We start from the raw sequence: 16,355 nt of genomic DNA, 5'->3' as shown, positions 1-16,355 counted from the left end.
CTGGGTTCCCCAGGGTGGTAGCAGTTCTCGTCTGTTCTCTGGAGGATAAACTTCTGCCATCTCCTCCCCTGCCATGGCCTGAGCAGTGCCCTGCTGCTAAGGTGCCTTCAGCTGCTAGGGCTCCCCAGGAATTGGCCCAGAGCACCTCTGAGGAGCATAATGTTTGGAGCCATCTTAGCCAGTTGTGTTCACATAGACAAATTAACTTGTCCTATGTGTACATCATAAGGTAGAGACAATGCGATAACATATACATATGTACAGTTAGTGATTTGTTTATTTTCCTGTTCTTACTCTCCAACAACAAGGTAAATATCTGGGGGCAGAGAGAATGACTCAAGCATCTTTGAACTGACATTGACTTTGCAGCCTGGTTTAATGGAAGCAGAAAGGCTTTGGAAACAGACTTGGCCTCAAACCTCAGCTATGCCACCTACTAGTTGTGTGGCTTTGGGTAAGTTAAGTTCAGTTTCCTCACCCATAAATGACTACTGTGAGGATTAATTAAGATGGTGCATGAAACTGCTGGCAGCTGTTAAAGACTCTCCATAAATTTTAGTTCTGTTTCCCTTATAATACATAGATCAGGGTTTCTCAACATTTACTACTACTCCTGATAAAGAGGCTTTGTAGACACTTTAGAGATTTCCCCCATAAAAATTTAATAGCAGAGATAAATTGTATATCTGCTTATGTGCTGTATGCGTATCTGTCTTTTATACACAAAAATTTATTTTTTGCCTTTGATGACCAATTTTTCACCCAGTTGGGGGTGATATCGCCCCCATTGAGAATGGACATGTTAATGGAGTAGCCTGTAATCTACACTACCAGATCAGTAAGCGACCCATGACACCAGTTTCACCTGGTCTGATGTGGCATCTCACCAGAGGATTGATAACAATTTTCTGGAAAACATTTATAAAGCCAAGTGATCTGGATTTAAAGATACTAATTAGATCACAGAAGGCAAGTCTGTTAAACTTTGTGTCATTAAAAAGTGACATTCTCACAGCAGAATAACCAGCTGTATTTGTAGGTTAGATAGACACAGAGAAAACAAATCAATGGCTAGAGAGAGGAGAACAGACCAGCAAGAATCTGCATAGTTCTGTGCAAGAGTGAGGCAAAATAATTTTTAAATTGGAAAATTATTTTTTTATATATTTTTCTCCTTTTCTTTAAGCCTCACTCAAGCAGCCAGCAGACTGTTTCCCAGGCCACCGAGGTGGGTAAGAGCAATGGCTAAATCTTAACACACCCTTACATGCACCTTATCCAGACTGTCCCCATACAATCAGGAGGCAGCGAACTTATCGTGTGATTTGAAGGGGTGTTGAGTAGAATCTATCCTCACACTGCAGCACCACTGCTTGCAATTCTACCTTTGGAATTTTAGTCCCTGACTCGTAAAAGTTTTTAGTGCTTAAATAATCTCTATTGAGTAAGAGACAGATTCTGTGCAATGGGACAATTAGGTCAAGAGGGAAAGAAGCTGAGGTGATAGGCAGATAGATTCCAGAGGCAAACTTTTCCCATCTGCTAAAGTTGAAAAGAGTTAACCCACATCCTACCAACGCTAGACAATCTACGATGTAGGGAAAGTTTGCGTCTGGAATCTATCCAGGTACCCAGTTGGGACTGAGCTTTAGCTTAGATGTCTGAAGGTGTTAAGTTATAGAATCAGGATCTGAGCCGGTACAACACGTGGAATAAACAATGAAGTATCATGAATTTTTTTTTGCTACATATAAAATCTCTGTATCACATTTCTCTAGGGAGCTGGATTCCATTTAGAAAGCACTCATTTACGCCAGCAAAAGGATTTTATCTACTCTTTCAACATTTACTTTAAAAACATTTTTTATCTATAGTGAATATAAGGAAAGTATTATAATGAAAATCGAGAATATCAGGCTTTAAGAAAATATATTTTAAGTTCTCCTTCTTTTTTCGTTGCTTGATATTTCTTTTACAAGGGTTTATTTCGTAGGATAGGTGGAAGTAGGGGTTTATTTATCATTTTGAAGGTACATACTCTGAATTGCTTGAGTGATGGACTAGATGCTAATTGATCCATTGTCGTCTGAATAAGGTCATGCTTTTGTTTGCATGTTTTTGAGATAGATCAAGGGATGATATCAACTATGAGTCACTCATAGGATTCATATTCACAGAGCCTGGACTAAGGGCTATATAAAGAGGAACGGTTCAGGAACTTAGGCTAGAAAGGAACAGAGTAAACTGAGTTGATCCATTTAGAAGTTTACAATGAAGTTTCTTCTAATACTGCTCCTGCAGGCCACTACTTCTGGAGCTCTTCCCCTGAACAGCTCTACAAGCCTGGAAGAAAATAATGTGCTATTTGGTGAAGTAAGTATAGACACTACAGTATTTATCTAGCTTGATGATTGTCTTTAAGATTTAATTGTATTAACCAGTTTGTTTGTTTGTTTGTTTGCTTTTAAGTATCAGCTGAAGATTGGTCTAGGAGGCGGTCTGCTTTCAGTATTAAGTTTTTCTTTGCCAAAGAGGAATATAAAAAAAAGTATTGGTTTTGAAGGAGTGTTACGAAATTGGCAAGTGAACTTGTTTCTTCTTCTAAAAACCTTTGGCCAAGAAATTTCCATTCAATATCATTGGAGTTCACTTCTGTTATGGTATTTTACACTAATCATTAAATGCCAGTTAATAATCTGAGATCTGAATAATGGCAGGATTAATATAACCACTTCAGGCTGCCATGATAATTTAAGCATATTCTCTTTACCCTCAGTCACCTCAGATATATCTTTATAGCTTTTCTTTTTCTTTTTTATGGAGATGGGGTTCCACTATGTTGCCCAGGCTCATCTGTAACTTCTAGGCTCAAGCAATCCCCCGCCTCAGCTTCCCAAAGTGATAGGATTACAGGCGTAAGCCACCATGCCGGGCCCATCTTTATAGCATTTTTTATGGATTTTTTTTCAATTCTTAAATTCTTTTCCTTAATTAAAAGAGTTTGGTCTCCCTATTTTCTAAGATTATTTTAACATTGAATTTATCATAGTTGTCCATTTTGTTTAGCTTTGAGTTTTTAAGCAAGAAATTTGTGTCCCAACTTATATTAATAACATTAAATAATTCATGTATCCTTTTCTTTTCTTTCTTTTCTTTTCTTTTTTTTTTTTTTTGAGACAGGGTTTTACTCTAACACCCAGGCTACAGTGCGGTGGCACGATCTTGGCTCACTGCAACCTCCGTCTCCTGGGTTCAGGTGATCCTACTGCCTCATCTTCCCAAGTAGCTGGGACTACAGGCATGTGCCACCACTCCTGGCTAATTTTTGTATTTTTAGTAGAGACAGGGTTTCACCCTGTTGCCCAGGCTGGTCTCAAACTCTGGGGCTCAAGCAATCCTTCTACCCAGGCCCCTCAAAGTGCTGGGATTACAGGTATGTACCACTGTGGCCAGCCTGGGTGACCAAGAGAAACTCCTGTCTCTTAAAAATGAATAAATGACATTTTAAAAAAGATACTTCCACTGGGATTCCGGGAATAAATCTAGCTAATAGTTTATGACATGTCTTTGTTTTTTGTTTTGTTTTGTTTTTTTCTTTTTTTTGAGACAGGGTCTGTGTCTGTCATCCAGGCTGGAGTGCAGTGGTATAATCACGGCTCACTGCAGCTTCTGCCTCCCAAGCTCAAGTCATCCTCTCACCTCAGCCTCCTGAGTAGCTGGGACTACAGGCATGCACCAACGCTGTGGGATAATTTTTGTGTTTTTTGTAGAGAGGAAGTTTCGCCATGTTGTCCAGGCTAGTCTCGAACTCCTGGGCTCAAGCAATCCTCCTGCCTCAGCCTCCCAAAATGCTGGGATTACAGGCCTGAGCTACTGCTCCTGTCTGACATGTCTTTGATAGCACAAAAAATTAAGATTTTTTTCCTGGTTATAATTAATTGTCCAAACAACAATAATCTAACCTGTGAGTAAGATATGCAAAATTCCTGGTCCAAAAGCATCAGTGTGCAATTGAGTCATATATGTGGAGCTCCCAACAGAAACTTTTCTGTGCGTACTTACGCATTGCTGAATGTTTTTTTTTTTTCCAGAGATACTTAGAAAGATTTTATGGCCTTGAGATGAACAAACTTCCAGTGACAAAAATGAAATATAGTGGAAACTTAATGAAGGAAAAAATCCAGGAAATGCAGCACTTCTTGGGGCTGAAAGTGACTGGGCAACTGGACACATCTACTCTGGAGATGATGCACGCACCTCGATGTGGAGTCCCCGACGTCCATCATTTCAGGGAAATGCCAGGAGGGCCTATATGGAGGAAACATTATATCACCTACAGGTAATGTTGATGTATGTCACCCTGTATTTTTCTACTTTCCCATAGATCTGACTTCTAACCTGAACCAGTTAGACAGCCCTAAATCTGGAAGTAGATAAAGTAACCTCCCTCCATTGTTAATGCTATCTCTGTTAAAATTCATTTTCTCTAGAAGTAAGAATTGTTCACTCAGGGGAGAATTGTTTGGCTTGCCAGTCCAAAGCAGATTTTAAAAGCTGCAAATAGGCCAGGCATGGTGGCTCACGCCTGTAATCCCAGCACTTTGGGAGGCCAAGGTGGGCAAATCACGAGTTTAGGAGATCGAGACCATCCTGGCCAACATGGTGAAACCTCATCTTTACTAAACACACAAAAAAATTAGCTGGGCGTGGTGGCACGCACCTGTAGTCCCAGCTACTTGGGAGGCTGAGGCAGGAGAATGGCATGAACCCAGGAGGCGGAGCTTGCAGTGAGCCAAGATTGTGCCACTACACTCCAGCCTAAGTAACAAAGTGAGACTCCATCTCAAAAAAAAAAAAAAAAAAAAAAAATCTGCAAATAAAAGGAGAATGAAGCTAAATTTACTATAAATAAGATAATATACTATAAATAAGAGACGGGGAAGTTTATAGAGTAGTCAAGATGGATAAATGCAGAACCTGGGAGCAGGAGCAAAAAGCATAACCTTCTATGAAAGCAAATCCTTCACAGTGATGATCTGTGAGTTTTAAATAGGAAGAAATTAAGTTAGATTTTGGTTAAGGAGGAAGCTGTCCAAGAAAAAATGTTTCTGTAGTTAATGAAGCAAGTTTTAAAATCTGGACTCTTGATTTATGAAATGATCCATTTTCCAATTGTGCTAGCAAAAATGAAATATTGTGGTAAGACAAAATTAACACTGCCTTCCATACATTTTTCTCTCTCTTTTTGCTGATAAAGAATCAATAATTACACACCTGACATGAACCGTGAGGATGTTGACTACGCAATCCGGAAAGCTTTCCAAGTATGGAGTAATGTTACCCCCTTGAAATTCAGCAAGATTCACACAGGCGTGGCTGACATTTTGGTGGTTTTTGCACGTGGAGGTAGGGAACTTGTACTTCATCTTTGTCATTTGGCATGATCTATAGGATGTATAGAAGGACTAATTTTCTTTCCTTTTCCAAAAGCTCATGGAGACTTCCATGCTTTTGATGGCAAAGGTGGAATCCTAGCCCATGCTTTTGGACCTGGATCTGGCATTGGAGGGGATGCACATTTTGATGAGGACGAATTCTGGACTACACATTCAGAAGGTGGGCAAAAAAACAAAAACAAAAACAAAAAACTAAGCAAACAGGAAAGGAAAACAATAAAAACTCTAACAAATTCAAAATTCTGGTTTCGAGAGACTACATTCTGACAAATGATTATATGATGGAAAATCTTGTTCTGATTATAATTTTGCTTCTAAATCAAATTTAACACTTTGTATGGGTCTCAGTTTCACCCCCTGTAAATTGAGGATATTAAACTAGATCATCTTGAAGATCAGCTCTAACAATCTATGAGGATGCTATGAACTATGAGCTAGTTCATAAGCTCAGATAAGCTCTGAGCATAAGCTCAGAGGAACCTTAAGAAGCATAATATGAAAAGGTAAAAGCTGTTAATTAGGTGGTAAGTTTTTTTTTTTTTTGAGACAAGGTCTTGCTCTGTCACTTAGGCTGTCATGACGTATCATGATGCTAACTTACTACAGCCCTGAACTCGTGTGCTCAAGCAAACCTCCTACTTCAACCTCCCTAGTAGCTAGGACCACAGGTGTGTGCTACCCGCCCGGCTAATTTTTTAATTTTTTGTAGGGACAGGATCTTGCTATGTTGCCTCAAGATCCTCCTGTCCCAGCCTCCCAAAGTGTTAGTATTGCAGGAGTGAGCCACTGTGCCCAGCCTAGGTGATAAGTTTTTGACCTAGTGAAATCCCTAAACTCAAAAGCAAACACATACTAATTCTGTGTGTGTAAACAATTAGAGGATAAGATGGTCATCTGTATGATTCATAATATGCTGACAATTTCTTAGATTCATAGTGACCAAGAAAGAAAAAGTTATAGAGAATCTAGGTATCCCTATAGAGAAACACAAGATTATACAGTCACGTACTTTCAGGTGGTCTTGGGATAAAAATTTCAGAATGCCCAACTGAACATTTAATACCTTGGGGGCATTTATATAAGGACTGTAACTTACCACCCCTCTCAGATAGTTGACATGTGGTTAATTAAACTCCCCTGTTATTTAGGGGAATCACTAGCATGGGAAAACCCTAACCATCGTGACAGAAGCCTTCTTGATTTTTCTTTTGGAAATTTTAGATTCTATGACTCCCTCATGTGGGAAGTAAATGAGGAGAAAGTCATCAATAATATTCTCTATTCAGCATCCTCCTCTCTAGCTGATATTGCACAAGTTGGATGGCAATACTTTTATAAATACTATGTCCACCAGAAAGACTATTTGTTTTAGTCTAACACATAGCCTAAGGCTTATAAAGTTTTTGATGAGAAGAGGACTTTTGTATTGTCAAAAGACAGATCATGTAGGATTAGGTAGTTGCTGAACTGGAAATCCTCAGCCAGACATGTTATATGTGCCTAAATTTTATCCAAGGTTATTTGGGGGATTGTAATTCCTTCATCTAAAATGGGATACGTGTGCTAGTTAGCCTCAAAAAAATGTTTTGGAATTCTAATGGACCTTAGAAGAGTAATTTAATACAGCTTTCTGTAGGTAGAGGAAATTAAGACAAAGAGAAGGTCAGTGGCTAGTTTGTGGAAAAGCTGGGCCAGAATATGCATTCCTACCTCTTAACTCAGTATTTTCTATCTCTCCATATTGCCTTATTTTTTAATTGGATTGATTCAATGCTTTCAAAAAGTGAAGTTATTTATGACTTAAAATGCTTATTTTCAGCCATTTTTGTTGTTGTTGTTGTTGCTGTTATTTGCTTTTTTTGAGATGGAGTCTTGCTCTGTTGCCCAGGCTGGAGTGCAGTGGTGCAATCTCAGCTCACTGCAAGCTTCGCCTCCAGGGTTCAAGCAATTCCCCTACTTCAGCCTCCTGACTAGCTGGGATTACATTACAGGTGCTGGCCACCACGCCCTGCTAATTTTTTTTGGTAGAGACGGGGTTTCACCATGTTGGCCAGGCTGCTCTCAAACTCCTGACCTCAAGTGATCTGCCTGCCTTGGCCTCCCAAAGTGCTGGGATTACAGGTGTGATTCACCGCATCCAGCCTCAGCCTGTTTTCTTTTACCCAGTAAATCAAATAAACAAATAGGTCAATGCTTGCTGACCTATTCTATTATGGTATTGGGTGATGAGGTTACTTGAGTATAGAGATGAAAAGTACACAATCCAATCCCTGAGCACACAATCTAGTGAGAAACAGAATACAAACATAAACCCATTATTTCCAGATGAGGATCAATGGTGGTGGCTCATAGGCATATTATAGGAATTGAGAATAGTTTAGGTTTAGGCTAAATTGTAAAAACTTTGCTTACTCTTCCCAGTCTTGCTGGGAAGGTTACTGGACCCACGATACAGAAAATTCTTGAAGGATTTGTGTCTAGACACTCCCCGAGAGAGGTGTAGACTCTTTGCACTTGGGTATGGGAGAGTATTCCAAGGCCAGGCTCTGCAGCTAAGTGACGTGTGACTCTGCGCAAGTCAGTTCTTCTGAACTACAATTTTGTCATAGAAAAAGACAAAAATGAAGGCATTGGACTAGGGGACAAAAATGTTAGCCAGGAATTTTCAAATATTCTGCAAATTGAGCAATTTGAGAGAAGGGACATACCCCTCTCTCTTCTCTTACCTACAAAGGTGCATTCTCTAGGACATAACACAAAAATGAACAAGGATTTCTTATGGGACTCAAAAGAAAAGACAGATATAAAGCCAGACTATTTTAAGCATTGATAAAATGGTGAAGTCTGAATGGGGCAAAAAAAAAAAAAAAGACAGAAAACACTGTAACTTGGTAGTCCAAATATGTCTAAATTATAAGTATAGACTCTTTTAAGAATTATTTATTTTTTCTCTTTTTTGTTTTTTATATTCTTTCCTTGAGTCATATAGACTCTTTAATTTTATTTAGAATCATGTATAGTAAAAGCAGAAACATTAATCTCGGCTCAAGCACTTAATTTGATTAATATTACAAATACTGTTTCCTCATCCGTAATGGGGAGCACAGTGGCTTCCTTTCATTTGTATGAGAATTAGACATAATGTGTTACATTTCTCAGTGACTCACAGTACCTGAAACTTAATGATAGCCTTATATTTGGGTTTATGAAAAGACGGTTGCTAAAGACATTTTTTTCTATATCTAGTAAAGCTTCATGAAGACTAAAAATAGAATTGAGTCATGAGAGTTGAGAATTATTTAGAAGCAATGAAAACTGTTGAATGCAGCTGTGAGTTATTCTAGGAATTTTTACAACAGAATATATTTCATTTGTCTACTAGCACAGAGGTCCTTAACCCGAGGCAATTTTGTCCCCAAGGAGATACTCGACAATGTCTGGAGACATTTTTTGGTTGTCAAAACTAAAAAGGCTTTGCTACTTGCATTTAGGGGTAAAACCTGAGATTTCTAAACAACTATAATGCACAGAATAGCCCAGACTACTGGCCTATAATGTCAGAAGTGCTGAGATTGAGGAATCCAACTCAAAAGGGTAGAGAAATAAGTAAAAGATTCTCAAATCTTTCTTTTTCACTGCGTCAGATATTGTGTTATTGTCCAAGATGATATTGCATTTCACAGCTTTCTGTCTTTTGATTGGTTTCTTCTTAGGCACAAACTTGTTCCTCACTGCTGTTCACGAGATTGGCCATTCCTTAGGTCTTGGCCATTCCAGTGATCCAAAGGCCATAATGTTCCCCACCTACAAATATGTTGACATCAACACATTTCGCCTCTCTGCTGATGACATACGTGGTATTCAGTCCCTCTATGGTGAGTTGAATTTCTTTATAATTTTGCCATATAAAGATACTCGCTTTTATGAATAGTCTAACAATATCTATATTTGGATAAAATGTTAATATCTGTCTTTCTTTTAAGCTGCATAAGAACCCTGTGTGGCAGGTGACACAGGTATTATCTTCATTATACAGATGAGGACAAGAGACCTAGTATGTTAACATCAGAGCCAGAGGCAGAACCAGAGGCCTCAAGTCTGGTGTTCTTTCTATCCGAGATACCATTGCTTTACTGATGAAGGCTCACACATTAAACAATCTATTATAACTGGAAAAGAAAAGTAAAGACAATCAGATTTTCTTCCTCCATGATATTGCAACCATATGGAAAAAAACCCTTACTTTATACTTCCTGTGAATGTTATAGAAAGCTTAAAATGATTTTGATGCAATGTTCATTAAGAAAATTGAGTATTTAAAACATAACAGTTCCTCCTCTGAACTAAAATGCAGATTTTGTTTACTAATGCTTCCTGAAATGTATTTTCAGGAGACCCAAAAGAGAACCAACACTTGCCAAATCCTGACAATTCAGAACCAGCTCTCTGTGACCCCAATTTGAGTTTTGATGCTGTCACTAAAGTGGGAAATAAGATCCTTTTCTTCAAAGACAGGTAGGATCATTGTCATATCTAACCAATATTAAAGTTTCTGCCTTTAAATTTTTTTTGTCAGAAAACAGTGGAAAATAATTGAAAATGAAGTAGACGAAACTTGTAAGCAGGAACTTGGACTCGATTCTGTAGGCAGTGAGCTCTTAAAGGTTTTGAAGCAGGAGACAGGTGTAATTACATTTGTGTTTTAACTAGAAAACTGGTGTGTAAAAAAAGACTTGCAGTAGGAATCTGGGATGGAGATTTAGAAGATAGGAAACAGAAGCCAGACTATTTTAATCATAGATAAAAAATGGTGAAGTCTGAAACTAAGACTGTAAAAGAGTACCTATGCAAGAGACTTGATTTCCTGGTTATGGAGGAGAGAATTCCAGGATAACTTAGGGTTTCTTTCTTAGAACACAGACTGAAGCAGATATTGGTGGTAAGGAGGGGCAGTTGGGAAGACTAACATTTGTCAAGTAGGACAAATATTTCCCATTTTTGAGATTATAAGACTGAGACACTTGAGGATAGTGACTTCCTTGAGGTTGCAAAACTGGTGAGTGGATTGTAGGGTCAAACTAGAAGCTTAGATCCCTGGATTCCAAGCTCCAGGGTATTTCTGTTTACCAGATTGCTTGTTGAAGTCATTGTTTTTATCAAAGAGTTGATATTCTTTTCTTGTGGATCCGTGAACACCAGACATCCGTGGAACAGAATGTGAAGACAATGGAAAGAAACACTGGGTCTTTTCACAGTTCCCCCCCATTCACATGCCATGGTTCTTGAGTCTACATTGTTTTTTAACATGTGTCAAATGTCTTTCATGTCAGGTTCTTCTGGCTGAAGGTTTCTGAGAGCCCAAAGACCAGTGTTAATTTAATTTCTTCCTTATGGCCAACCTTGCCATCTGGCATTGAAGCCGCTTATGAAATTCAAGCCAGAAATCAAGTTTTTCTTTTTAAAGGTAATTCTAATCTTTAGTTTTGCCATTGAGTTTACTTCAAGGAAGAGAATAAATTGAGAAGAGACTAATACTTTTTAATAGATATAGACCAAGAAAGCACTCCTGATTTTATTAATAGTGGCTCGCTCTGAAGTGTAAACTAAAATAGCCTAAATACCTAAGTAATACATACAACTTCTGGGGAAAGTTTGTAAACTGTAAAATAGTAATACTTGTGAAAAAAAACCATAAGAACCATAGAAAAGAGATTATGTTTAAGATCAATAAGCAATACGTATTTTAACTGTTGGAAAGGAATTATGTTGTTTATAGTAAATCAATATTTTCTTATTACTCTTTCTGTATAATTCAAATTTACCCTATTTCTTTGTCTTCACAGGTGACAAATACTGGTTAATTAGCAATTTAAGACCAGAGCCAAATTATCCCAAGAGCATACATTCTTTTGGTTTTCCTAACTTTGTGAAAAAAATTGATGCAGCTGTTTTTAACCCACGTTTTCATAGGACCTACTTCTTTGTAGATAACCAATATTGGAGGTGAGTTTTAATGGTTGGTCATTTGACCCCTCAGATTGTGAAACAGGCATGGAATGAGGTTTTCTAGAAGGCACATTTTCTGTGCAAGTTGCCAAAGCTCCTTGACCTTCCAGGGAGAGAGATTAAGAGAATATAGGACTGAAATAGTTATTGTCAACCTAGTTCTCTGTGTTTTTGTTTTCTGATACATGAAATAGTAGATAATGTGTGTTTTTTTAAAAAAAAACACTCTAAATAAAATGTCATCTTATTAATCATAGTGGAAACACATTGGAAAATAGTATTTAATCTACAGTCAGTTTCGAGGGTTGTGGATTTCCAGATTCCTTTCTGTAATCACTGGATTCAAAAGACAAAATGAGACAACCATCCTCTAAATGACAGGAGGTCAGGAGGTCCTGCAAGGTCTTCCTTAAAAGAAAGTCATATGGTCAAATGAGGATAGGAGCTCATTTGAGTGTCTGTCTCTGTTGTCTCAATTGTCTACATTTTGAAGGAGGAGAGGATTCTCTATTCCTTCTTCTGAGTAAGCCAGTCATTTCCTAGATTTGCTTGCCTGGTTGACATGAGACATAACATATATGTTAAGCTTACATTTACAACTATTATTTATTCTTAAGTATTTAAAACTGAACATCTAATTCCAATTGAATACCAGATGCTTATGACTTAAATTTGTCCACCAGCCCTTAGCTCTGTTTGAGAAACAAAACTTGATTTTAGCAAATAACACTTTCCAAAGAGCTCACAAATGGGCGTAGTTTGCTGTAGCCTGTTATTATGAACGCTGGCATTTCAACTCTGAACAGTGTTTCTGTTTGGTTTTCTGCTCCTACTTGGCCCAGGATTTTTCCCTTAAAGGCCATTGAGAGAGTGCTAAGCAAGCCATAAATACTTAGAGAACCAAATTGATAAAAACAAGGTAACAGTTAGATTCAGTTGCCACTTGGAAGTCTAGAGAGACACAAAGCTCTTTTCACTTGCTGGTAAAAGAGAATTTAAGAGAGAAACTAGGATATGACCATACAGCCTGGAAACAAAAGTGTTTATTTTCAATTTCTCTCAAACACGTGTGTATGAAACCCTTTGGTTCCCTGGCTCTTAGCCCTTTGACCTGTTTATTATCTTCTTGGGGGAAATGGGTATTTTTGTCTCAGTGAATAGCTTTGAAAAGAAGGCAATGACAGGCAACTGAAGAATTGCTCACTGGGGCCTATGCTGTAGCCAAATCACCTTCTATGCCAGACTCTATAAAGCAGGACCAAGCACTAGAGGAAGTATTATGGGATAGTGGGAAAAAGACTTAACCAGAGTCAGGAAGCATAGGTTTGAGTCCTATAGGGACTTAGAGGAAATCAGTGAACTGTTTAGGTCCTTGGTTTTCTTCATCAGAACAACTTAAGTCCTTTGGGGAAGAGCTCTTCAGTAGAGCAGGTGGGTTTGTGGTGCATGTCAGGAAATCCACTTTCTGACTGAGTTCCTGCTGGTTACTTCTTTGCTCAGGTATGATGAAAGGAGACACATGATGGACCCTGGTTATCCCAAACTGATTACCAAGAACTTCCAAGGAATCGGGCCTAAAATTGATGCAGTCTTCTACTCTAAAAACAGTAAGTAGATGAGGAAACCATGAAGATATTGGAAATAACATTTCAAAACTATAAATCCTCTAAGATTAGAGAATAGGGCTCCAAATTGGAAAGGGACAGGTCTCTGCAGTTCCCCATAGGGCCACAAGGAAAAACTCACACTGTACGTGGCTCTGAATAGGAGAGCTAGAGTGAGCAGGGGCTGGTGGCACAAGTGGTATATTCCCAGGGTTGTCTGGCAGGCAGAGGGAATGTGATTGTTCCTATTTCTCATGTACCTGAGTCTCTGGAATTTCCTTTTACCACATCAGCCACATATGTGCAAGCGAGCACATGGCAGCCAAGACTCAGGCAGTCTGGAGTCTCATCCTTTCCTACACCTTGCACTCTTGATCTTTCTTGTAGTCCCTTCTGCCCCTATAGGCCCTCATGGACTGGGGACTGAGGGTGGGTTAAGAAAAGCTTGAGTTTGTGTCGTATGTCTTCAAACAAGACCAGCCTAAGCAACTGTTCATGGGGCCAAGATTTTTTGTTTATATTCCCTCCCCTCCCCAGTGTTGTTTCCTCCATCAAAGCCCTTGTATGCCCTAGCTGGGTCCAATATCCTGTCTCATGAGTCCTCCACTTGGAGTATGACTGGCTGTAGGTAGATGTTTTGGGGGCATGATACCAAGGGTCCTCAACATTTATATTCTCAAATCATATCTCATCTTTTTTTTTATTTGTTATTTTTTGATTAAAAAATAGAGATGGGGTCCTGTGATGATGGCCAGGCTGATCTCAAACTCCTGGCCTCAAGCTCCTGGCCTCAAGCAGTCTTCTCATCTCAGCCTCTCAAAGTGTGTAGTTAAGGGCATGAACCACAGCCCATAGGTCATCTATTCTAGATAATCTATTAAAAGAGATTTGTGTTGTTGTTGTTGTTGTAAAGAAATACAGGGAGTGAATTAAACTATTTAATTTGTTTTCATTTTCAGAATACTACTATTTCTTCCAAGGATCTAACCAATTTGAATATGACTTCCTACTCCAACGTATCACCAAAACATTGAAAAGCAATAGCTGGTTTGATTGTTAGAAATGTTGTAATTAATGGTTTTTGTTAGTTCACTTCAGTTTAAGTATTTATTGCATATTTGCTATGTCCTCAGTGTGCCACTACTTAGAGATATGTATCATAAAAATAAAATCTGTAAACCATAGATAATGATTATATAAAATATATAATATTTTTCAATTTTGAAAACTCTAATTGTCAATTCTTGCTTGACTCTACTATTAAATTTGAAAATAGATACCTTCAAAGGCCAAGAGAATTCTTTTTGGAGCATGCTCTGTAAGTTGGTTCCTAACATCCTTGGACTGAGAAATTATACTTACTTCTGGCATAACTAAAATTAAGTATATATATTTTGGCTCAAATAAAAAAATTGAAAAAAAAATCATTTGGTTTTTAATATATTTTTCTTGAGAAATAGAATGTGTATTTTGAAAATAACTCTGAACCTACTCCTAAATAAAAACAAGTCTTTCTGACTGTATCAAGAGATGAATAGAAATATGGCAAGTAGAAATAAAAGCTTAGATTTCTTTTGGTCACTTGGGTAACACCATTTGTGTCCTTGGTCTCAAGGCAAGAAAACATCCCCTAGGCTACACATGACCCCAAGGAGTACTTATAGAGTATAGCCACAAGACTGGAGAGAAGGGATGAAATGGGAATTTCCCGTTCTGGTAAAATCCACAGTCAAGTCTCACAGTGTAATTGCTGTGTGACCTTAACAAGCAATTAAATCCAAGCTTCCTTAAATTTAGGAGGAAATAAACTTAGGAGGTACCCACCTCATAGGTTTATTGTGAAAAACCACACAATGCATGGTAAGCACATCATTCTGGCAGCGTGGCCTGTCCTGTGTCCATTTTCTCCACTACCCTCACACATAGTTCCCCTATCTTCTGGGTTGTATACATTGTAGAGCTCTCACTTATAGCTTACAGGTTTGTGGAATGCTTTTAGTTTTCAATTTATTGGTAAATCATTGCTGATTGTTGTACTTAAGTTTGCAGAAATGGCCAAGTCCATTTCAAGCCGGATGATCATTTTTGGCTAGTGAAATGAACTGAAATCAGGGGAAATATGAGGCTTAGAAAGTACCTAGAGGGAGATAGAGCTCTTTGTCCTTCATGTCTCAGATCCTTTTTCTTTTTTTTTTAAACAGAGTCTCACTCTGCCTCCCAGGCTGGAGTGCAGTGGCGCAATCTCGGCTCACTGCAACCACCGCCTCCTGGGTTCAAGAGATTCTCCCACCTCAGCCTCCCGATTAGCTGGGATTACAAGTGCCAGCCACCATGCCCAGCTAATTTTTGTATTTTTAGTAGAGATGGGGGTCTTACCATGTTGGCCAGGCTGGTCTCAAACTTCTGACCTCAAGTGATACCCCCCAACCTAGGCCTCCCAAAGTGCTGGGATTACAGGTATGAGCCACTGTGCTTGCCATATTTCTATTCATCTCTTGAATGAGTATGTGCTCCTTCGGTATTATTAGAGTTGTCTTTGCAAAGAGTAGAATCAATTCACCGCTAGAAGAAATGTTATTCCCCACAGGTTACTAAATGCTGGATTTCCCTCAAAAAAAGAAACTTCCCTCCAGAATCAGCATCAAAAGAAAATTGAATGGTATCTGCATGAATTGTCTTTGGCCTTAGGTAACTCAGGAGGGAGGCATTTCTCTTAAATGATGACTGAATAGGAATAAAAGTCCAGAGTCGCTATCATGAATGTTCATAAAGATGCCTTCAAAGACTTAAATGTGAACCTTTCTTCCTTTTCTTCTATCCGTGGTGTACTTTCGAATTTTGTTAAACAAATCCTTATAATGTTAACCATGTGCCAGGCACTGTTCCAAGGCTGTATATACACAAAATATAAAATGAAAATAGCTCATTTAATCCTGATTACAAACATGAGGTAAGTACCATCATTCTCATTTTTCAGATGAGAGAACTAAAGCATCTAGAGTTTTCACCTTGCTCTAGGTCAGGTAGCCTTGGAGCTGTGATGCACGGTCAGGCAGCCTGACACGAGAATCTAAGTTATTAACTACCACAAGATTGTGCCTTTTAGATTTATAAAGTGGAAAAAGTTAAAGCTAAAACTTCTGGCATTTCACTCTATAAAGCTTTGCATTTTTACTTTTCAATTAAAAGTCTTCAAAACGTCTTAAGACTTGCGTGTATGTCCTGTCTGGGGAATATCACTTTTTCTCTGGGAAATGGAGGAGTATTATTTCGTTGATGTCAGGAAAGA

The 16,355-nt window shown here is 38.5% G+C and overlaps 1 protein-coding gene across 1 annotated transcript; it reads left to right on the top strand.

Moving 5' to 3' along the window:
* Positions 1 to 265: 265 nt before the first annotated feature.
* On the top strand, positions 266 to 14,343 carry MMP12 (matrix metallopeptidase 12). Its single transcript, XM_024255986.3, has 10 exons — positions 266 to 2,373; positions 4,092 to 4,339; positions 5,258 to 5,406; positions 5,491 to 5,616; positions 9,170 to 9,331; positions 9,848 to 9,971; positions 10,787 to 10,920; positions 11,300 to 11,459; positions 12,963 to 13,069; positions 14,026 to 14,343. The coding sequence occupies exons 1-10, from the start codon at positions 2,272 to 2,274 to the stop codon at positions 14,124 to 14,126; spliced, it is 1,413 nt and encodes a 470-aa protein (XP_024111754.2). The 5' UTR covers positions 266 to 2,271; the 3' UTR covers positions 14,127 to 14,343.
* Positions 14,344 to 16,355: the final 2,012 nt, after the last annotated feature.

Source organism: Pongo abelii, chromosome 9, assembly GCF_028885655.2.
Source record: "Pongo abelii isolate AG06213 chromosome 9, NHGRI_mPonAbe1-v2.0_pri, whole genome shotgun sequence".
In the NCBI taxonomy this organism is placed as follows: domain Eukaryota; kingdom Metazoa; phylum Chordata; class Mammalia; order Primates; family Hominidae; genus Pongo; species Pongo abelii.
The sequence above is the reverse complement of the archived record's forward strand: the minus strand, read 5'-3'. Positions and strand labels throughout refer to the sequence as shown.